Source organism: Diabrotica virgifera, chromosome 10 (genome assembly GCF_917563875.1).
Source record: "Diabrotica virgifera virgifera chromosome 10, PGI_DIABVI_V3a".
In the NCBI taxonomy this organism is placed as follows: Eukaryota; Metazoa; Arthropoda; class Insecta; order Coleoptera; family Chrysomelidae; genus Diabrotica; species Diabrotica virgifera.
Genome location: NC_065452.1, coordinates 51,574,063 through 51,597,379, shown reverse-complemented (window position 1 = coordinate 51,597,379; position 23,317 = coordinate 51,574,063). Strand labels below are relative to the sequence as shown.

Here is a 23,317-nt window from a genome sequence, read left to right as displayed (position 1 = left end):
AAGAATTTTTTAAAATAGGTAACAAAGCATGTTGTTTTGTTACTTATGTTGTTTTTTTGCAAATTACAAAATATGTTGTTTTCAATACAAGTTGATATTATTTACTGAGCATTTAGAATTTTGACTAACGCTCGAATTCATAATAAAGTTAAAGTTGATACCTTTAACAATGCAATTAATTGTTACAGTTAAAGAAAACTTTAAATTTAAAGTCCACTTGATATACTAAGAGCCGCTATAGGTGAAATTTCTTAATCATTTTAGGCACGATGGGACCCTATAACTTAAATAGTAGAACCTAAAGGAAAACGTTTAAACACTGTGCCGTCACTTTTCAGTGGCACATGCGTCGACAGTGGTGCATCAAACTTTCCACTAATGGACGGGATAAATAAATTAAGAGTTACCCTCCCTTACTAACAGAATTAAATTTTTGTTTATTTTTTTAAGTTCTATGTGATTAACACATAGGATTCGGCGTAATTTTAACTCACCATCCACTTCCCTCCACCCCCACCATCAAAAACTTCATTTTTCGTTTTTATTTTTTTTTTTGGTGGGATGCAATCAATTTTAAAATTTCAAAAAATTCACACGCATAGCTGAGGCTTTTATAAAACATGCCTATTTTTTATAGACCCATAGGTAGAGTGTACATAACCTCAAAAAATTAAAAGAAATTTTTTTTTTCAAAAAAGAGTATAACCTTTTTTGGAGAATAGTTGCAGGTCAAATTTTTTCTTAATCTTGTGTGTTTTATCAAACACTATATTTTTAATTTTTTCAGATTTTTCGGTAAGGCTCCCCACCTTCAAAAATCCGAAAAACTGATTTTTGGGGGTTTTGGGGCATTTTCCCTATTTTATAGACTTCATAATATATCAAATCAATCTTGTTTTTATAGGTTATATGTAACTTAAAGTAACTGAGTCCTTTAGAATATTTAAAAATCAGAAAAACACGTTCAAACCCCCCAAAACCCTCTTAAAAACAGTTTTTTGGATTTTTGAAGATGACCAGCGTTACAGAAAAATCTGAAAAAAATAGAAATATAGTGTTTGATAAAATACATAAGACTAAGATAAAATTAGATCTGCAGCTATCCCCAAAAAAAATTATATACTTTTTTCCAAAAAAAAAAATTTTAAATTTTTTGAGGTTATGTACACTCAACCTATAGGTGTATAAAAAATAGACGTGTTTTATAAAAGCCTTAACTATGCGTGTGAATTTTTTGAAATTTTAAAATTGATTGCATCCCACGAAAAAAAAAATAAAATCGAAAAATAAAGTTTTTGATGGTGGGGGCAGGGAGAAGGGGGTGGTGGGTTGAAATTACGATGAATCTTATGTCTTAATCACATAGAACTTGAAAAAATGAAAAAAATTAAATTCTGGTAATGAGGGAGGGTATTTTTTAATTTATGTATCCCGTCCATAAGTGGAAAGTTTGATGCGCCACTGTAGACGCATGTGCCACTGAAAAGTGACGGCACAGTGCTCAAACGTTTTCTTTTAGGTTCTACTATTTAAGTTATAGGGTCCCGTCGTGCCTAAAATGATTAAGAAATTTCACCTATAGCGGCTCTTAGTCTATGAACTTTATTATGAAATCGATAAATCGATCGTTCTCACAACGGTCAAAAACCACACTTAAAAGTTTTAATATTTCACACCACAGGATATCAGTTATGTATGTATGGTTTGTTCAACAGTAAATGGTTTGAATTCAATTAGTGCGGTCGTAAATATTATTAAATTTATCTGACCTGGCCCATTGTTAAGACCCACCCGGAGCGATAAGCCACCGAGGTAGACAGAGTTGGTCTTTTACAATTAACACTGACTAGACGGTACTCCCATAATAAAGCCTAAAATAAATTTTACCTGAAACCGGGCCTTTTATACTATTATCGGTTAATCCGGGCTGTTTATAGTGGTAACTAATTGAACTTAACCATTTACTGTTTAACATACCATACTCAAATTTTCAATTAGACACAGTGTCTCAAGTACGATTGCGCGAAGCCGTGGAATTTACGAGACGCGCTCGGTCTGTAGATCCAAGTGTGACTCACCGCCAGATGTTTAGGCCCGGCGCAAATTGAACCTAAGCGAGACACAACCTGCGCCGGCGGGACGAGTGTGCATTTATTTTTCTAGCGCACCGCATATTGAACACAAGCCAACCCAACCATTGGCTGTCGCCGTGACGAATAGAGACGGGCAAAATAAGTGTGGACGTGTAACGGTTACTTTTGATACCAGTTCTCAGTGGTACTCAGTACAAATACGGATTACAAAATATTTATGTATCTGATCCTTGTACTGAATTGAGTAGGCAACTTTAGATCGGTATTTCCGTACTTGTAACTCGTAACGTTTTAAAAATATCTTTATCTTAAACACGTCCCTAGTAGTCGTAGCGTTATGACTTTCGATAACATCGAATTTAATCATAAGCGGGTGTATAATAAGATATGTTACACTGAGTATTTTATTTCTGCACATAATACCTACATATTTAAAATAATCTCAGAGCTATTTCATAATCCCTCCGCTACTGATCGGTCATAAAAATAACACTATCTGCATATTTCGTTTTTAATTTTTAAGCAAATGTTGTATGCCGACAAGTTAAATTTGAGGGTAATACGATATATCGATCACGGTTTTAAGTAACATGAATCATTTTTCACCTTATTTTTCTAATAATGTGTTATTGTAAAGGCATAACTTTGATTATTAATTTCGTCAACAAACATTATTTAAAATAAAATAAAAATGTGTACCATTTTTATTCGGTTGCGATGCGAAGGCAAACCAATCTTACTTTTCAATTAGAATACGGAGTGCAGTCCAGTTCCTTTAACCGCGATTTTCTGCTCTTATTGGAGCTTCATCAGAAGAAACGTAGGTGTAGAATTCCTTCCCTTTCGTCTTCACTGCAGCATCCATATGACTTGCAAATTATAGAAGTCTTGGAGGTGTTACCATGAAAATATACCAATAAGTTTTCAATTTAAAAATCTTTTAGTGATTTTTAATATTTTTCAATATTATTAATTTACTATTGGTATTGAAAACTTGCTTCGTCTTTCAATTGCCAGATGGCGCTTGCCACCTATTATCATCACTTTGGTTGCGATGTGTGGGAAAACCTCTCGATGCAATTTAGTTGGAGTATGGAGAACAGTGCCTACGTTTCTTCTGATGAAGCTCCAATAAGAGCAGAAAATCGCGGTTAAAGGAACTAGACTGCACTCCGTATTCTAATTGAAAAGTAAGATTGGTTTGCCTTCGCATCGCAACCGAATAAAAATGGTACACATTTTTATTTTATTTTTCGTATTACTCCGTAGAGTAACCAGGTGCATTTTTCAGTTGGAACTTTGCCGGCTGCAGACGGGGGATGTGAATTGCAAGGTGTAGAATTCCTTCCCTTTCGTCTTCACTGCAGCATCCATATGACTTGCAAATTATAGAAGTCTTGGAGGTGTTACCATGAAAATGTACCAATAAGTTTTCAATTTAAAAATCTTTTAGTGATTTTTAATATTTTTCAATATTATTAATTTACTATTAGGATTGAAAACTTGCTTCGTCTTTGCTTCGTCTGTCTAAACATTATTTAGTATATAAGCTTATTTAGTCTACCAAAAGTTATCAGAATTTAATGATAAAGACAAAGCAGTTTTCACTCGGAGTTTTGACTATGCTAATATTTTTATTTATCACAATAAATATTGTACTTAGGTAATACCATCCGTATTCATTTCAGATATGTCCATCTCGCAAACAAATACAAATAAAAATAAACAACTGGCAGTGAGTCACGCGTCCCACGACCCAAGAAAACTGTACGCCGATGACAAACATTCTCAAGCGAGACCTGCGAACGGATGACCTGATAGTAGGATGCGCAAAACTGTCTACGCAGTTCGCCGGTGTAGGTTCTGTCTCGCTTAGGTTCAATTTGCGCCGGGCCTTATTTTTACTTGTTTTTGTTTGCGAGATGGACGTATCTGAAATGAATACAGATGGTACCTAAGTATGAATACAATTTATTATGATAAATAAAAATATTAGCATAGTCAACACCCCGAGTGAAATCTGCGTTGTCTTTGTCATTAAATTCTGATAACTTTTGGTAGACTAAATAAGCGGCGATACGAAATTAATAATCAAAGTTATGCCTTTACAAAAACACATTATTAATGACAAAGCAGTGTTCACTCGTTGTTTTGACTATACATACCAATACTTTTATTTATCACAATAAATTGTACTTATGTACAATCCGCATTCATTTGACTAGTATTGATTCAGTATTGACTATACATACCAATACTTTTATTTATCACAATAAATTGTCCTTATGTACCATCCGCATTCATTTCATTTCCTATTTTCTCCCGTGCCACGGCCCACGAAAACTGTACGCCGATGACAGACGTTCCCATGTGAGACCTGCGAATGCATGCGCTTATCGTAGGGTGGGTCCAATTTTCGGTATCTCGCTTCTAAGCGTACTTCCCAAAACTGTCCACACATTTCACCGGCGCAGGTTGTGTCTCGGTTAGATTCAATTTGCGCCAGAGCTTAAAGATGCAAGTGACGCCGGAACCTGTCAGAAACTATCTCCTCGGCAAAAATATCATACGATATTATCATTGACACAGTTCTTAATAGTGGATAATTTGAATTATCCGGATGGGCAATACCGCACCAAAGTAACTTTAAAACAAAAGTATTATTGTCATACTAGACTGGGGTTCATTGGACTCTAAGTAACAGCAGCACTAAATATAAAAGCTAATAATAGTTTACATAAGTACAAGATTTTGGATTAAGTTAATAGGTTTTAAGTTTGTTTCTTGAACTGGTATGTGCATACAAAGACTTCTTCATGTCAGGAGTTAGACATTTAGGTATTGCCTATTTCAAAATACACACACCCAAACTTATATGGAATCATCTGATATTTCTTACCATTTCGTGCGAATTAAGAAAAACGAACATATGAAGTCAAACAATATTTATTTTAAAGCAATTTAATAACAAATACATAACAATTAAATAAAACAATAGAGTATTTAACAAACAAATTGAAAGTAGTTGTTTTAAAGTCAATAGCATACAAAATTTCAGTGTTAAACGAATAATATTTAAAATGTTTTTATTTATTTTTTTGTATTTTGTGGTAGTCATTGTTATCACCTCTAGTCCTTATGCAAGCTTCAGTTTGCGTGGGCACGCTCATAATCAAATTATCAACATTTTGTTGTGGTAGGTTGCTCCATCCTTTAAGAGCAGCTTGTACTAGCCGTGCGGTGTTTTGTGGATTATCCCGGCGAGCTCTAATTTTTCTTTTAAGCATATACCACAATTACTCTATAGGATTGAGCTCGGGTGAGCAAGCAGGCCACTCCAAACCAGGGATACCTTCTGCTTCAATGATGTCTGTAGTCACTCTAATGGTATGTGGAGGTCCATTATCATGCAATAAAATTAAATTTTCTCCTGTTGCACCTCTCCAGAGTCTGATTACAGGTTATCAACATACCTGTGAGCAGTTAAAGTTGATTGGATGAAAATTAAAGAAGTTTTTTTACGGATCATAATTCCTCTCCAGAACATTACACTTCCCCTTGTATATGTGTGAACAGATCTGACAGTTTTCATTCTTGCTTGTCTTCTTCGACCTCTAAGTACACGATTTGGTGGGTCATCTGATTTTACACAAATCCTGACTTTTTCTGAAAATAGCACATTTTGTCAATTCCCAATGTTCTAGTTTTGGTGGTGAAGACACCAATTTAGGTGATCAATCTTGTACTACCTGGATAACTCGGGAACCCATAACTGTCTCTTGCTGTATACTTCTTGGTACGAACTCTTCTTCTTATCGTTTCAACTGAAACAGTTACACCTGTAGCTTCCAAAAGCTGCCTTTGGAGCTGCAGGTGAGAAATGGTTAGGTGCCTTTCAGCTGATTGGACAATTAAACGATCGTAGAGAGCCGTTATTACTTTTGGCAATTTTTCTTTGCTTTATTTTTGAGGTTTCCTAGTTCCTGTTACCTAGCATAGGTTTTGGACAGAACGCCCTGTATTACGCCTAGCTCTACAGCTGTGTCCCTCTGAGAATATTACTTTCTCCACAAGACCAATAATATTTCATCGTTGTAAGCTCTATAACCCCACATGAGGCATATTTTCGTTTTTGGTCGCAAAAGTTAGTTTATTTATTTTCGTTCAATTTGCAACTCAAGCAAATAACCTATACCTTACCGAGCTGTACTATCCGATTGTCTTATATGTTTGTTTATTTTCAATAAAAACCTTCATTCTTCGCAACAATAACAAGTTTTTTCAAAAGAAATAAATATTACTTTGAAATACATGGTGATTCCATACATATAAGTTTGGGTGTGTGTATATTCACCAATTATATTACAAAACACAACAATGTTTTTATATGTATAAATATGTACGACACTGATTTAAATAATAGATTTAAATTAAAACAGAAAATCTCATTTCAGGTTCAAACATGCAACCCTCAACAATCGTCGTTTTTTTGTTCGCTACAGTCCTTGGTGTTTTGTCAGTGACGAGAGCTTCCATTATAAGTTGCCCACCAAGTCCTATCCAAGAACAGCTAAACCCAGCTGTAAGACAACTCTGCGTTGCCATCGAACAGGCCGTTGAAGAGGTTCCGAAAGAATGTATGTATACGTTTCTTATTAAATATATAAATTGTTAAAAATTATTTGAGTCACTCTTATTTTGTGTTATTCACTTGCTTTACTTTTTCCTGTCTGGATCCGACTACAGCTTTTCTGTCCAGTATCGGGCTACGTCTACACCCTTTGTCATCAAGCACAGTGTTATAGATTTTAATTAGCATGTTTTGTGGTTTATCGTATCATAGGTCGCTGTGAACCTAACAAGGCTACCCCCACTATCTCTTTCTGCTCAAATCCCTCCTCTATTTACTCTGTTAAGTTCAGCACTTGGCCCGTGCATGATTTACCTGGCCTGAAGCCAGCTTGTTCTGAGATTAGTTTTGCATCTAATTTTTCCTGGATTCAAAATGAGGCGTTCATACAATTTATACAGATGGCATAGCAGAGATATCGGGCAGTAGCTACTCGGTAGTTCAGTGTCTTTCCCAGGTTTCAGAAGGGGTACTACTTTTGATTTACGCCACAGTTTTGGAATCTGGTAGGTAGAGCGACAAATGTTAAATATATCGTTTTATCTGCTCTGTCAGCCCAGGTGATTTTCCATTTTTTCATAAGGTCCATGCCATTTTTGAGCTCTTCGATGGTAAATGGGTTTAATAAGAAATTTGTTTCCTGTTCTTGAATCCTTATAATCTTTGGTGTTTTGCAACGATGGTTTGCTTTGCCATTCAGAAGCAGTTGGCGGGCTATCTGATTTGACGGTATTGCTCATGGCTCTTTCATGTCGGTGGGATCACCGTTAAGTTTTTTAATCATAGTCCAAACTTGCTTACTATTGTGCGTCATATCCATTATACTTACTTAATGTCTCGCTAGGCAGCGTGCTAATGGTGGATTTCAATCTATTTGTGAAAATCCCATTAAAAAGGCAATCTCGTTTCGTTTTTATTTAGAGACGGGCACGCATCTACACTGATGAAGTTCTAAATAGAAACAACTGTCTGTGGATTGTGCATTTCCTCGATTCGAAATGAAACATAAATTGTCTTTCAATTCAATAGATTTTAGAATTCACTTATTTTAGTGTAATTAGGAACACTCGCTCCTCAACCACAACTCGCAAGTGTTGAGATCAAAGCAAGAATCAAACAAAACGCAGGATATCACTGGCGAAATACGGATTTTACTTCACGACAACTACGTCAAGCGAAACCACCTAAAAGCAATATCACATTTTTGAAAAAGAGACCAATTAAAGCCCCAAATGAAGACAAGGACCTTTTAATTTTCCTGGTGATACAGGGAGTGCTTAAAATCGAGGATTATAACAATAAAATTAAAGAATTTATTGGAGACGAAAATTTAAAAAGAAAGTGCCATATAACACTTCTTCTTCATCTTATTTTTCTTCTTATATTAGGCCTCTTGACCTGTTCTTAACCGATTTTGAACTTGTATTCGTAACTGTGATGTTGACTGTCAGCTATCTCGCCACATTTTAAAGGGCCTTCCTATTGGTCTCTTGCCTGTTGGCTATTCTCTCGCTGTCCATTCTCGTCACATGCTGATTCCAGTCTCGTCTTCTCTGCCTTCCCCACCGTACTATGTCTTGTATGTTACAGAGATCTCTTATTTTGTCGTTCGGTATTCTGTCTCTCTCAGTGTTTTCCCAGTTATTGACCTCAACGTTCTCATTTCTGATCTTCTCAGTATCCTCTTGCTTTCTGCTGTGTCACATCTGGTTTCTATCTCGTACGTCATGATGGGTCTTACACATGATTTGTATTTGCGTACTTTCCCTTCTAGCCTAATATCTATATTTCTCCAGATGGCATTCCTCAGACATCCTGACACGTAATTGGCTTTATTTGCTTGCTTTCGGATGCTTGCATAACTTCATAAGGTAAGGTCGCCAATTAAGGCCACCCTAAGGTTTAAATATCTGTAATATTTTATTCAGGAACAATATGGGGGAAAATTCTTGTATACGTATTGCCTAACATTTTAGCTATCGAATTTCAGTATAAAATACCTACTAAATAAATAAAGAAATATAAAATTTTAACATTTAATAAATCTGGAATATTTGGCCTTATTAGGAACTGGTAGCTTAATAAGGCCAGTTCCATTTTTTACGCAAATTGAGGTGGATAATAAATTTTAAACCTAAGAATTAAAGAACAAATACAAAATTTAGTGAAAGAAACTTTTATTCATATTAAAAACAAAAATTTGTCAATACATTAAGCACACATATCGCACATTTACACACATCTAGGACCATTGGCTTTATTAGGACACTGTCTACTTTTTTTATTTAACATAAAAAAATAATAAAAAGCAATATAGAGAAAAAACAGTTCCAGTTCCCTTAAAAAGTATTAATTTACTATCGCTTTACAAAGAAAAAATAATTGGCATATATTCATTAAGTACCATTTTAGTAATTTTATAACTTACCTAAAATTTATAAAGGAACTTCCGCACCGTAACAAACACGTGTCTAGTCTACTTGGCGCTGCTATGTGGTACTACCGACTGAATGGCGTAGAAGATTTTGACTGAGAAAGACATTTACGGCGACCTCTAATATATAATATCTATATTTAAGAAAATATTTGCAACTGGCCTAATTAAGACACTGGCCTTATTTGGCGACACTACCTTATTTCGACTCCCAGATATTCGAATCTCGAGACTTGTTCAATTAGTTCGTTGTTAATTACTATTTTGTATCTTATGGGTTCCTTGACACTACCAGGGATTTGGTCTTAGCTGTTGATATTTTCATGCTCTAGTTCCTCGCCACTATATTGAAAGATTGTGCCATTCGCTGTAGGTTATCCTCGTTATCGGAGATTAAGATTGGGTCGTCAGCATAACAAAGGATTTTTATTTGTTTTTCTGCCACCTTATATCCTTTTCCTGTACTTTTAATGTTTTCTATGATTTTGTCCATTACTAAATTAAAAAGCAATGGGCTCAAGCTTTCCCCTTGTCTGATTCTGGAGTTGATTTCAACTTCCGATGTTAGTTCATTCTCAACTTTTATTCTGGTTTTGTTCTTCGTATTAATGTCTTTAATTATCCTTATCATCTTGTTGGGCTGATTTTTCTCCTTTAGCAATGTTAGCACATCTTCTAATATTTCACAATCGAAGGCTTTAGTCAGATCTATAAAGCACATAGACGCAGGCTTATTATATTCCATTGCTTTCTCAGCAATTTGTCTGGCTATGAATATAGCGTCTATTGTGGACCTATTTTTCCGAAAACCTTTTTTTTATTTATAAAATAACCGCATTAACCACGAAGGTCGTGTTACGAGTATATATATGTATATATATATAGTGACGATATAGAACATGTGAATAGATTCACGTACCTAGGAATGGATCTGGTTGCAAGCAATGAAGAAGAACCGGAAATAAATAGAAGGCTTGTGCTGGCAAATAAAGCCTATTTCGCGATGGGCCACATATTCAAATTGCGAGACGTACACCGGAAAACAAAACTCCGGGTATATAAAACAATAATCAGGCCCATAGTAAGTTATGGCTGCGAAACATGGGTGGTGACACAGAAATCTGCCAATGCATTAGATGTGTTTGAAAGAAAAGTATTACGTAGGATACTGGGCCCAATAAGTGAAAATAACAACTGGCGAATTAGGTATAATAGAGAAATATACGAGCAATATAGCGAACCAACTCTAGCACAACACACTAAACTGCAGAGATTACGGTGGGCAGGGCACGTGGTCCGCATGCATGAGAATAGAATCCCCAGAAAATTGCTGAATGCAAGAATGCAGGGAAGAAGACCTGTTGGAAGACCTAAAAAGAGATGGGAAGACGAAGTCGATGAGGATGCCAGGAACTTTCTGGGAACGCGTTCATGGAAAAGAACAGCGGTAAATCGAAATGATTGGAGAAGCTTATTGAAGGAGGCCAAGGCTCGATTTGGGCTGTAGTGCCATTGGATGGATGGAAAATATATATAGCAGTATATATAGTAGTAACGAGAATACAATTAATAAGTTTACAAAAGTATGAAATTGTGTACAATTAAATCTTACTTGCTAGGTTACATTTATTAAGGAATTGGAAAAGACGGTTTGCAGGGTAAGAATGTCTTTCATATTGTTTGAATAACCAGATATAGATTGTTTGTAAGCGACAAATTCATCACATTCTGTTAGCACATGTTTTATTGATAATAGTATATTACACCTTCTGCATTTTGGTGCTTTGGTATGGGTAATGAGATGATCATGAGTAAGTTTACAGTGTTCTAACCGAAGACGAGATAAGATGACTTGGTTCGATCTGTTGATTGTATGTGGGTTCCATGGAGTATCTTCATTAGTAGTTCTTCATAGTATCTTCATTCAGTATCTTTTTTAACGTCTCTTAATTTGCTTGTAGATGTTTTCCATTTTTTATTCCATAAATTGAGGGACATCGATTTTAGCAGTTGTTTTATATCTGCGGCTGGAATTAATTGTTCTGCCAATGAAGGTAATTGCGCAGCTGTGTACGCCCAACGATCAGCGTTTTCATTTCCCTCGATTCCAGAATGAGAAGGAACCCATAAACAAACTATGTTTGAGTCTGTTTGATGCAAACTGTGCAATATTTCTTTGATTAATATGGCTATAGGGTTTTTCGTGAAGGTTTGTTGTATGAGTCTCAGTGAATTGAGTGAGTCAGATATTATTAAAGAGTGTTTGGTTTGTGCATTGGAAATGTGCTTTAACGCTTGTAATATGGCATAAAGTTCTCCATTTAAGATACTGTAGGAATTGGGAAGCTTAAATAAATATTTGGTTTCATTGTTTATGTATACTGCTGCTCCTACGCCTTGGGAAGACTTAGACGAATCAGTGAACAAGTGGGTGTAATTTTTATAATTTGAGACTATTTGTTTAAAATTTTGATAATATAGAAGGCGTGGATTGGTATCATATTTATTATATTGCGTCAATTGGGTGTTTACATGTGGGGTTTTGATAATCCATGGGGAAATGCTGTGTTCATTCATTAACCACGTTCTGGGGAAATTTAGGAGATTTAACGTTGATATATACCTGTGAATTCTAACATAAAATGGTGGTGGAGAGGTGCTATGTTGAAAAGTTGATTTGAAACGATTACAGAAAGTGTTTTTGTGAGCAGGAATTGATGGTAGTGATGTTATTCTTGAGGCATATGATAAACTAAGAATTTGTCGTGTGAAAGATAGAGCTGGTTCGCCCAGTTCGCAGTATATACTTTCTACAGGCGTTGTCCTGTAAGCCCCTAGAATTATTCTTAATGCGGTGTTGTGTATAGTATCTAAGCATTTTAATATTGAAGGGCGAGCAGATGTTTATGCAATACATCCATAATCAATTTTCGATCGAATGGGGCTTCTGTATATTTTTAGCAGCATTAGACCATCAGATCCCCAAGACTTGTTTGCTAAGCATCTTAATAAATTTAAGCCCTTTTGGCATGAAATAGTTCGTGTTTTAATATGATTTTTCCACTACAGACATTCGTCGAATATCATACCCAGAAAATTTATGTGTGGAGTATAGCTTAGTTTCTGGTTGTATAAGAATATTAATGGTCGTTGCTGTTCTGTTATGTTTCTTTTTGAGAATAATATGCAGTTTGCTTTGTTTGGGGAAAAATTGTACCCAGACATTATAGACCAACGTTCGAAGAATGTTATGCATTGCTGAAGGCTTTGAGCCATGGTGCTAAGACATCTTCCCTCGATAATCACGATCATGTCATCTGCGTAGAGTCTGTACAACTGGTTTCTTTAAGTCTTTTAAGACATCATTCATAGCAATTAAAAATAAAGTTGGGCTGAGAATTGATCCTTGTGAGTCCGAAAACCTTGTTCCTTACTAATTGTGTATTCTTCATTTATTTTATTGGCAAGTATTTTTGTTAAAAGTTTAAGAGTTGTGCTCAGCAAGGTGATGGTACGTTCTTGGTAAGATCTTTGCTGTTTCCTCTTTTGTGTATAGGTATTTTTATACTCGTTCTCCACTGGTCTGGTACACGCTAGCTACATTTTATTTCTTAAAAACTAATCTCTTACTAGATTAAAAAATTTAGTAGTGTTATGTTTTGAGAAATTTCTAATTTTGTTCTGAGAAAAACTAATCGATTTGTTCAGACTAGTTCTGTTGAATAATAAATTGGGTAACATATGAAAAAAAAGTCTCTATCACCGAGATTGTAAGCCATTTCCAAAATTCACAAGAAAATGTTAACTTGTGAGTGACTATCAGTGCAATTAGTTTTCCTAGATTAAAAAACTCTACCATCAAAGTAAAAAACTTAGTAGGAGGTATAATTTAATTAAAAATCTTAAAAATCCAAACGGATTACATAAATTTGTTCAGAAGGAACGTTTTTGGACTTATCAATCCATCGTCAGTAAACTCATGTACTTTCAAAATAGCCCCAAAACCAAACAGTGGTTATATGTAGAATTCAGTTTACATTATTAAATCGTAAAATTGTAAAGTTGGCGGATACTTTCCGGGACCATTACGAAACCCTACCCGAAATCTTAGACAACCATCTTACTCAACCAGTCAATTGACGTTTAGGTCAATTGACGCCCTAGGCAATTTTCTAGTAGCCCCCCTTTAAGTAAGTACCATTTTTGCAAAAAAAAAATTGCAAGCAGATTTTTATTTAAATAAGAATACATAAAAATTGTCATTCCAGTTCGATCACATCAGGTTTCTTTCTTGATTTTTCTTTGAAAAAATCATCTATAATGTCGTCATAATTTATCGCCTTTGTTACGTCACTTTATATAAAACATTTTTGAAGTTTATGAAAAATCAGAGAGATTCATTTTTTCATAAATCTTCTAGTTTTAATAAAAAAAGCGATGGTAAGTGAAAAAAGATTTTTTTGGTGCATGCCAAATCGGTGTATTCAACTTAAAATAACAGAGAAATTGTCGATTTTAGGGGTATAATGCTACGAATACCTTTTGTAGTGCTTGAAAAGACCTTTAAAATGAGAACTGTTAAATGTCGGTTACATTCAAACTAAGCGAGATATGGTGCAAAAAAAAACTTACGACTAATGCATTTTAAGGAAAAATGAGAAGTATATTTAACCCCTCATCCACCAGAATTTAAATACATCGTTTTTCTTCTAGAATACCTTCTACTATAGTGTTATTTCTATATTCAAAAAGTTGAACGGGTTTAAAATGTATGGTTTTTGAAAAGAATAAGATCAAATTATAGAGCGCATTTTTAAATTCTCTTAAAAATCTTATGCTCTTAAAAATGCTCTCAATAATTTGATGTTATTTTTTTCAAAAACTAGATATGCATTTTAAACCCGTCCAACTTGTTGAACATAGAAATAACACTAGGTATAGTAAAATTGTAGAAGCAAAACGATGCATTTAAATCTGGTGGATGAGGGGTTAAAATATACATACTTAGCATTTTCTCTTAAAATAAATTAGTCATCCTTTTTTGTTGCACCATATCTCGCTTAGTTTGAATGTAATCGAAATTTAAGAGTGAGGTCGTTTTAAAGGTCTTTTCAGGCAGTACTTACAAAAGATATTGTTAGCATTATACCCTTAAAATCGACCATTTCTCTATTATTAAGTTGAACACCATTTGAACATGCACAAAAAAAATTTCTTTTCATCTACCATATCTCTTTTTATGTTATCACTAGAAGACTTAGGAAGGAGCGAATCTCTTTGATTTTTCATAAGCTACAAAAATGTTTTATATAGTTTTTTTCGTTAGATGCATAATTTTTAAAGTATTCGCAAAAAACCGTCCGAAAAGGCGACATTCTCGACCACGAATAACCCAAAAGGATTCAGTTTAAAAAAAAATTATAGAACAGTGCGCCCGCCGCCTTTGCGGTGCTGCCGACGCGACGGCCCAATAATCCCTAAATTTACTTCTGTCCTTTTTGAACGAATAGTGTTAAGAAAATGCAATTTGTTTTCTAGAAATGAATGCCCACTTATGATGGATGTACTGATGTACTTAAATGTTATTCGATTTTCATTTTTATATACAAATATTTTTTGTACAGTATTTTTGCCGCCCTCTCATAATTTGCCGCTCTAGGCAACTGCCTATATTGCCTAATGGATAAAGCAGCCCTGTACTCAACTGACAATTGCAAAATCGCCCTCAAGGTCTATTGTCGTCAAACAGTGTCCCAATGTATTCTTTATATCTCTTCAGTTTGTCTTCAATGCCTATAATTATTTTGTTGTTACTATTTCTTAGTATTGTTACTTGTTTCTTTCTACGTCTCCTGTCATTTCTTTCACTTTTTTATGGACATTAAAGGTGTTGTATCTTTGCTGAAGTTGTTCGATTTCTAGACATTTTCTGAAATCCAATTTTCTTTAGCTTCTCTGTACTTTTTTCTAATGATTTTATTGATTCGTTTGTATTCTACTGGGTTTGTTTTATATTTTCGTCTTACGTCCATGATCTCTTGTGTTATCCATTCTTGTTTTCTATTGTTTTTCATGAACCCGATGTCTCCTTCTTGTATCTTTGTTATTTTCGTTTTTAGAGCAGTCCATGTTACTTCAACGTCCGTCTGTACCAAGTTCTCGATCGTTTCTATTTCTTTCTCAACTTTGATACTTATTTCTTGTTTTCTTTCAGGTTTCTTCAGTTGTGAGATGTATATTTTTCTTGTCAGTTTTTGCTTTTTAGCTTTCAGAAATCTTTTAAATTTAAAATACATTATGACTGGATTATGATCACTATACACACACCCAAACTTATATGGAATCACCATGTATTTCAAAGTAATATTTATTTCTTTTGATCATCATCATCCAGCCTTCTGCATCCAAAGTTGAACATAGGCCTCCCCTAATTTTTTCCAGTTTTGTCGATCTTGGGCTTTCTGCAACCAATTCCCAGCAATCCTTTTGACGTCGTCTGCCCATCGTGTAGGTGGTCTACCTCTACTTCTTCTGTCTTCTCTTGGTCTCCACACTGTAATTTTTTGGGTCCACCTCCCGTCCTTCATTCTGGCTACATGGCCCGCCCAATTCCACTTCAGCCATGCTACTCGCTCTATGACATCGGTGACGCCTGTCCTTCTTCTGATTTCTTCGTTTCTGACCCTGTCTCTGAGAGTCAGCCCAAGTAGTGACCGTTCCATTCTTCTTTGGGCCACTCTAAGTTTCGTTGCTGTGGTCTGGGTTAACAATAATGTTTCGGCGCCGTAAGTCATGACTGGAAGCACACATTGGTTGAACGTCTTCCTTTTCAAATAATTTGGCAAGTTGCTCTTGAAGATGTCTGATAGAGCTCCATATGCGGCCCATGCTAATGTGATCCTTCTCTGTAATTCGGCAGTTTGATTGTCTCTGGCAATTTGGATTTCATGCCCTAAGTAGGTATTTATATTTATGGACCAATGCTATTTTGTTGACGTCGACTTTTGGATTTTCGTTTGGTACCAGGTTTGTCATGTATTGTGTCTTTCCAAAATTTATGTTTAAACCAACTTTTTACAGGCGGCATCTAACTCAGTAAGCATAATTCTAATCTCTTTTAAGTTGTCCGTTATAAGAACTATGTCGTCTGCGAATCGTAGGTGGGAGAGCCTTTCACCCTCGACATTTATTCCTTTGGCGTCCCACTCTAATTGATAACTTGTTATTGTTGCGAATTGAACGAAAATAAATAAACTACCTTTTGCGTCCAAAAACGAAAATATGCCTCATGTGGGGTTATACAACTTACAATGGGGAAAGGTTATTAGTCTTGTGGAGCAAGTAATGTTCTCAGAGGGACATAGCTGTAGAGCTGGGTGTAACACAGGGCGTTCTGTCCAAAACCCATGCTAGGTAACAGGACCTAGTAAAGCTCAAAAATAAAGCAAGAGAAAGTCGCCAAAAAGTAATAACGGCTCGCCACGATCGTTTAATTGTCCAATAAGCTTATGGTGGTTCCTGCCTTCTGAACCACCTCAGATAATTAAGGGGTGGTTACCCCCTACCATAAAGGTTGAAGAAGTAACACTACTCATTGTAAATTCATTTATTTGTACGTTAGAGTAATAACGGTAAAGAGCTGGTGGTATAATATTTCGTAGCCGTGATGTTTTCCCGTTGGGATCTCAAATACCAATGACTAATCTTTTCGCCATGAAAGTAGAACTAAAAGTGGATTCCCCTGTTTACTGTTTTGGTATAAATAAAAGTGAGAGTGTTTTTTATTAAAAGTGCTGAATCGACTAGATTATAAATAACGAATACTAATTGTTATTTCAAACTGACCTTGTATCGAAAACCGATACATTGATGTGGTAATATAGGTCAATAGTATTTATTATAAACAAACGTATTTGTTTTACCAAAGACATTTAATTATTAAAAGAATTTGTCTTAATAAGATGATTACTGAGATGCAGTGTATCCCAATACAAGCTGGAAGACACCCAACTATTTCTCACCTTCATTTACAAACGCAGCTTTTGGAAGCTACAGGTGTAACTGTTTCAGTTAAAACGATAAGAAGAAGAGTTCGTGCCAAGAAGTATACAGCAGGAGACAGTTATGGGTTCCCGAGTTATCCAGGCAACATAAGATTTATCGCCTAAATTGGTGTCTTAGCCACCAAAACTTGGGAATTAACAAAATGTGCTATTTTCACAAAAAGTCAGGATTGGTGTAAAATCAGATGACCCACGAAATTGTGTACTTAGAGGTCGAAGAAGACAAGCAAGAACGAAAACTGTCAGATCTTTTCACAAATATACAAGGGGGAGTATAATGTTCTGGAGAGGAATTGTGATCCGTAAAAAAACTCCTTTGATTTTCATCCAATCAACTTTAACTGCTCACAAGTATGTTGATAACCTGTAGTTAGGCTCTGGAGAGGTGCAACAGGAGAAAATTTTATTTTCATGCATGCTAATGGACCTCCACATACCATTAGAGTGACTAGAGACATCATTGACGCAGAAGGTATCCCTTGTTTGGAGTGGTCTCCTTGCTCACACGAGCTTAACCCTATAGAGTATTTGTGGGATATGCTCAAAAGAAAAATTAGAGCCCGATAATCCACAAAACACCGCATGGCTAGTAGAAGCTGCTCTTGAAGAATGGAGCAACCTACCACAACAAAATGTTGATAATTTGATTAGGAGCGTGAACCACGCAAACTGAAGCTTGCATAAGGACTAGAGGTGATAACACTGACTACCAAAACAAAACAAAAAAAATAAATAAAAACAATTTAAACATTATTCGTTTTATATTGAAATTTTTTATGCTACTGACTTTAAAACAACTAGTTTCAATTTGTTTGTTCAATACTATTGTTTTATTTAATTGTTATGTATTTGTCATTAAATTGCTTTAAAATAAATATCGTTTGACTTCGCGTGTTCGTTTTTTTAAATTCACACGAAAAAATAAGAAATATCTGATGATTTCATATAAGTTTGGTTGTGTGTATATGCCAGCTCAAGGGTATGTTTTTGTTGATTTTATGTACTTCTTAAGCAATGGAGGATCCAGAAATTTGGGGGGGGGATCATGGATCTTGAGGGTGATTTAATTACTTTTCTCTGATGCAAGGTCACTTAGGGCCGGTTGTTCGAACGCTAATCAACAATGATCATTATCAAATATTTAATTACTGTCACAACTGTCAATGTCAACTTTGATTGGGTTGTCAAAACATAATTAATTACAATTCTGAGACTATAATCAATTAATATAACAATAATTATTAACATAATTAATAATAAATCTCATAATTGTAATTAATTAATTATGTTTTCAGCAACCCAAACAAAGTTGACATTGACAGTTTTGGTGACAGTAAATAAATATTTAATAATGATCATTGTTGATTAGCGTTCGAACAACCGGCCCTTAGTCTTACCACCCCCAGGATAAGTGGGAGTTTTTTTTTGTTTAAAGGCTCTCGATTTTTCCTTTTTTAGTATTATTGAATTGCTATTTATTTTCGTCTGGGGGGGGGGGGTTATGACCCCCGTGACACCCCCTTGGATCCGCCACTGTTCTTAAGTTACAATTATATCATGATGATCTTATTTGTTTCAGATGCCGAACGATTAGATGACAGAGCCATCAACTTGAACACCAAACGACAAGATGTCGACCACGTCTTCTTGAGATTCGGAAAAAGATTTGGATTGTAAAAAACCAACTAACCAGATTTTTAAAAGTACGGCCGTTCTTTTAAACCTTCTAAGATGTTCTTTTCGTGGCTTTAAAACTACTTTTTATTTCATGTAAAATAACGAGAAGGCAACTTTTGTTTGTAAAACTATATTTATAATTATATTAATTAAATGATATTATCGTTATAAATCAATTAAATTTTATTTCTACCTATATGTAATTTATTTAAAAGCGTAAAGATTAAAATGGCGTATAGCTGTAAAATCTAGTCCTAGTTTTGTTTGTTTTGACGACAATGGCACAATGTAAGCACATATTAGAGACCGTACATATACGCTTTAAAATTTTCCAAAAAATATGCGCATATACAGGGTGTCCCAAAAGTAGCGGAACGGTCGAATATATCGTGAACTAAACATCGGATCGAAAAACTGAAAAATGTGTGTTCAATAATTTTCAAAAATCTATCAAATGACACCAAACACAACCCCCCACTCGACTCCCCGCAGAAGGGGTGGGGAGTAACTTTTAAATTTTAAATGAAAACCCACAGTTTTTATTGCAGATTTGGATTGCTTACGTAAGAGTAAGCAACTTTTATTCGAGAGAGTTATTCGATGTTATTCGATAGGTATTTGAAAAATAATAAGCACGTATTTTTTGGTTTTTCATTTGGAAGTGTATTTCTCGAGAGATTAGACCGTTTCTAGAATTTACCCATGTTATCACGATAAATCGTTTTTTCCTGATTATAGCGCCATCTGTTCACAACTCGAAAAAATCTCTTAAATAAAAGTTGCTCACTTTTACGTAAGGAGTCAAAATCTGCAATAAAAACTGGGGGTTTCCATTTAAGAATTCAACGTTACCCCCACCCCACCTCCAGGGTGCGGAGTGGGTCTCGTATTTGGTGTTATTCGATAGAATTTTGGATATTGTTGAAAACGTATTTTTCAGTTTTTCGATCCGATGTTCATTTCGCGAAATATTCGACCGTTCCGCTACTTTTGGGACACCCTGTACAGGGTGTAACAAAAATACACGTCATAAATTTTATCACATATTCTGGGACCAAAAATAGTTCGATTGAACCTAACTTACCTTAGTACAAATATGCACATAAAAAAAGTTACAGCCCTTTGAAGTTACAAAATGAAAACTATTGGAGATTTTATATTGAAGATGAAAATGTGGCATGTGGAAAAAATTATAGTGAAATTTAGACACCCCATAAAAATTTTATGGTGGTGTTGTTCCTTTAACCCCCCCCCCCCCCCAAACTTTTGTGTACGTTCCAGTTTAATTATTATTGTAGTACCATTAGTTAAACACAATGTTTTAAAAAAATGTTTAACTCTTAGTACTTTTTCGAAAAGTCAGTTTTTATCGAGATATTTTGCATATTTGTCAAATCCACCACATATTTGGATATGGCTAAGTACGATTATGGAGACTTGATAATAATAGGAAAATTTATTTATGATTTACATTTTTAGGTATATTTTGAACAATATTAAAAAAGAAGCCACATCTCGATAAAAAATGCCTTATCGAAAAAATACAAAGAAGCAAAAAAGTTTTAAACATACTGTGTTTAACTAATGGTATCGCAGTAATAGTTTAATTGAAACGTACACAACCATTTGGGGGTTTAAAGGAACAAAACCCCCATAAAATCTTTATGTTAACATATTAGAAAAGAAGCCGCAACTCGATATAAACTGCCTTGTCGAAAAAATACTAAGAGCCAAGAAAATTTTAACAATATTGAATTTAACTAATGGTATCACAACAATAATTTAAATGGAACGTACACAAAAGTTTGGGGGGGTTTAAGGGAACAAAACCCCCATAAAATTTTTATGGGGTGCACAAATTTCACTATAATTTTTCTTTAAGATATTCCTGCCACAAAAATGCCACATGTCCATTTTCAATAAAAAATCTCTAATAGTTTTCGATATATTCAAAGGGCTGTAACTTTTTTTTATGTGCATATTTGTACTAAGGTAAGTTGGGTTCAGTCGAACTATTTTTGGTCCCAGAATAGGTGATTTAATTTATGACCTGTATTTGTGTTACTTTATTTTTGCAAATATGTATATGCATCATTTTTATTTAGTTGATACGCAAAATGTTTTTTACAAACATTAATTTTACAGTGAGAATGTAAAGGTTGGAAAAAATTCATTTTTTTATAAATGGGCTATTTTGGAAATAAATCCCGAAACAGGTCAATTTTTATGTTTAAGTTACGATTTTTTGGCATATATATCATCTAGTGACGTCATCCATCTGGGAGTGACGACGTAATCGTTGTTTTTTTAACGAGAATAGTGGTGGTCATTTGAAAGTTAATTATATTCTTTATTCATTAATATAAACATTACATAATTATTAGTTATACAGGGTGTCCAAAAATTTTTTTAAATTAAATTAATTGACACAAAAAGAAGAATGTATGTAATTTATTTAAATCAAAATACATTTTACTGTTGTCAGAAAACAGAAAAAATATTTATTTAAAAATAAATCAATTCAATTAAAAGTGCAAATTGCCAAGGGGCATGTGAGTGGCAGCTTTAACATTTAATTTAAACGAAAACCAATATTTATTTGCCAAATAACATTGTTTCCTTTTTCTGACAGCAGTAAAATGGATTTTGAATTAAATAAATTACATAAATTGTCCTTTTTGTCTCAATTAATTTAATTCTAAAAAATTTTTTTGGACACCCTGTATAAATAATTGTTAATGTTTATATTATTGAATAGAAAATTTAATAACCTTTCAAATGAGCTATCACACGATCCCTATTCTCATTTTAAAAATCATCGATAACCTCATCACGCCTAGATAGATGACGTCATTAGTATGATATATATGCCAAAAATTATAATTTAAAAATAAAAATCAACCTGTTTCGGGATTTATTTCACGATCGCCCATTCACAAAAAAATGAATTTATTCCAAACCTTACGTGGTCACTGTATAAATGACAACCAAAAGTGGATGTCAGTCAGTAGTTGCATTAAAAACTATTTTCAAATAACCTTCAAACAACCATTTTTCACGTTTCATGGAGAGCATAGGCGATGCTCAAGAGAAAATTATATGAGAAAATTTATCTATATACCTACAGAGTGGGCCAAAGAAAACAGTCCACCTCGATATTTGGCAGTATTTATTAGATTTTAAGGAAGTGACGGAACAGGTCGATTTTTGATCTAAGGGGGACACATTTTTACGGTACATATATATGTCATTTGTCATACCCCTCTTCCACTTCCCCCACCCCTTATTTTTAAATAGGGACTAGGGGTCGTGTGCTAGCTCATTTAAAAGTTTATTCAATACTCTATTCAGTAATATAAACATTAACATAATTATTTATACAGGGCGTTCAAGATAAAAATATTTTATTATATAGATATAGATATTTATTTATTTATCATAATAGATAATACACAAAACAAAAACATTGCACTCCACACCTGTACAAATTACATAAGAATTGTCAAAGCAAGGAGCGCTGTATAATTATCATAAAGTATTACAAAAATTAAAAACATGAGACTAAACAAATAAAGAAATAAGCATTGACAAATTAAATTAATCAGAAACATTCAATATATAAATAAAAAAAAGAGAAAATAAAATAAAAATAAAAATAAAAACACTGGAAGTACAACAAACATTGCCAATTGTTTTCTAGGTCTTAGTTTTAATATAATGGATTAATAATCTTTTAAAGATAGTTGCATTATGGCTATTTTTAATGTGATAAGGTATATTATTGAACTGTACAATTCCTTTATGAAACAAGCTTTTCATTGAACTGGACTTGTTGGTTGTTCTAACATAAAAGTTTATTGAATTTGCAGCTCTAGTGCTATGCTCATGAACATTTGCTATCGGGACCAACTGACTGTTCAAATACTCAGGCAATAAATGGTTTACCATCTTAAATAAGAATGTCATAGATTGGACATACATAAAATGTTCAACTTTTAACCAATTTAAAGTTTTCAGCATATCTTGAATTCGAGTATATCGATTGCATCTCAATATTACTCGCATAGCCTTATTTTGGAGAATTTGAAGCCTGTCATAATTAGAACATCCTGTATAAATCAATGAACAACAATATAAAAAGTGAGGTAATATTAACGAATTATAAATTGTTAATTTAGTTTGAAATGTCAAAAATGGTGATACTCTTCGAAAAAAAACCTATTTTTTCCCTATCTTTTTGCAAATGTAATCAACATGTTTACTAAAAGTTAGTTCCCTATCCAATATGAATCCCAAATACTTTATTTCCTGAACCATTTCAATTTTTTCATTATTTAATTTAATGTGAACATCCAAACTTAAGAATTTCCCGAAAAGAGTATTATTACCAATAAACATGTATTTGGATTTTAACTCATTG

The 23,317-nt window shown here is 34.1% G+C and overlaps 1 protein-coding gene across 1 annotated transcript in view; it reads left to right on the top strand.

Annotated features, from left to right (window-relative positions):
- LOC114333191 (myosuppressin) overlaps nt 1-19,069 on the top strand; it is a 56,255-nt gene extending 37,186 nt beyond the window's left edge. The window contains exons 2-3 of the mRNA XM_050663548.1: nt 6,548-6,730; nt 18,800-19,069. Of these exons, the coding sequence (XP_050519505.1) occupies nt 6,556-6,730; nt 18,800-18,897 (273 nt within the window). The 5' untranslated portion in view covers nt 6,548-6,555 and the 3' untranslated portion in view covers nt 18,898-19,069. The remainder of the gene's footprint in view (nt 1-6,547; nt 6,731-18,799) is intronic.
- The last annotated feature ends 4,248 nt before the right edge of the window (nt 19,070-23,317 follow it).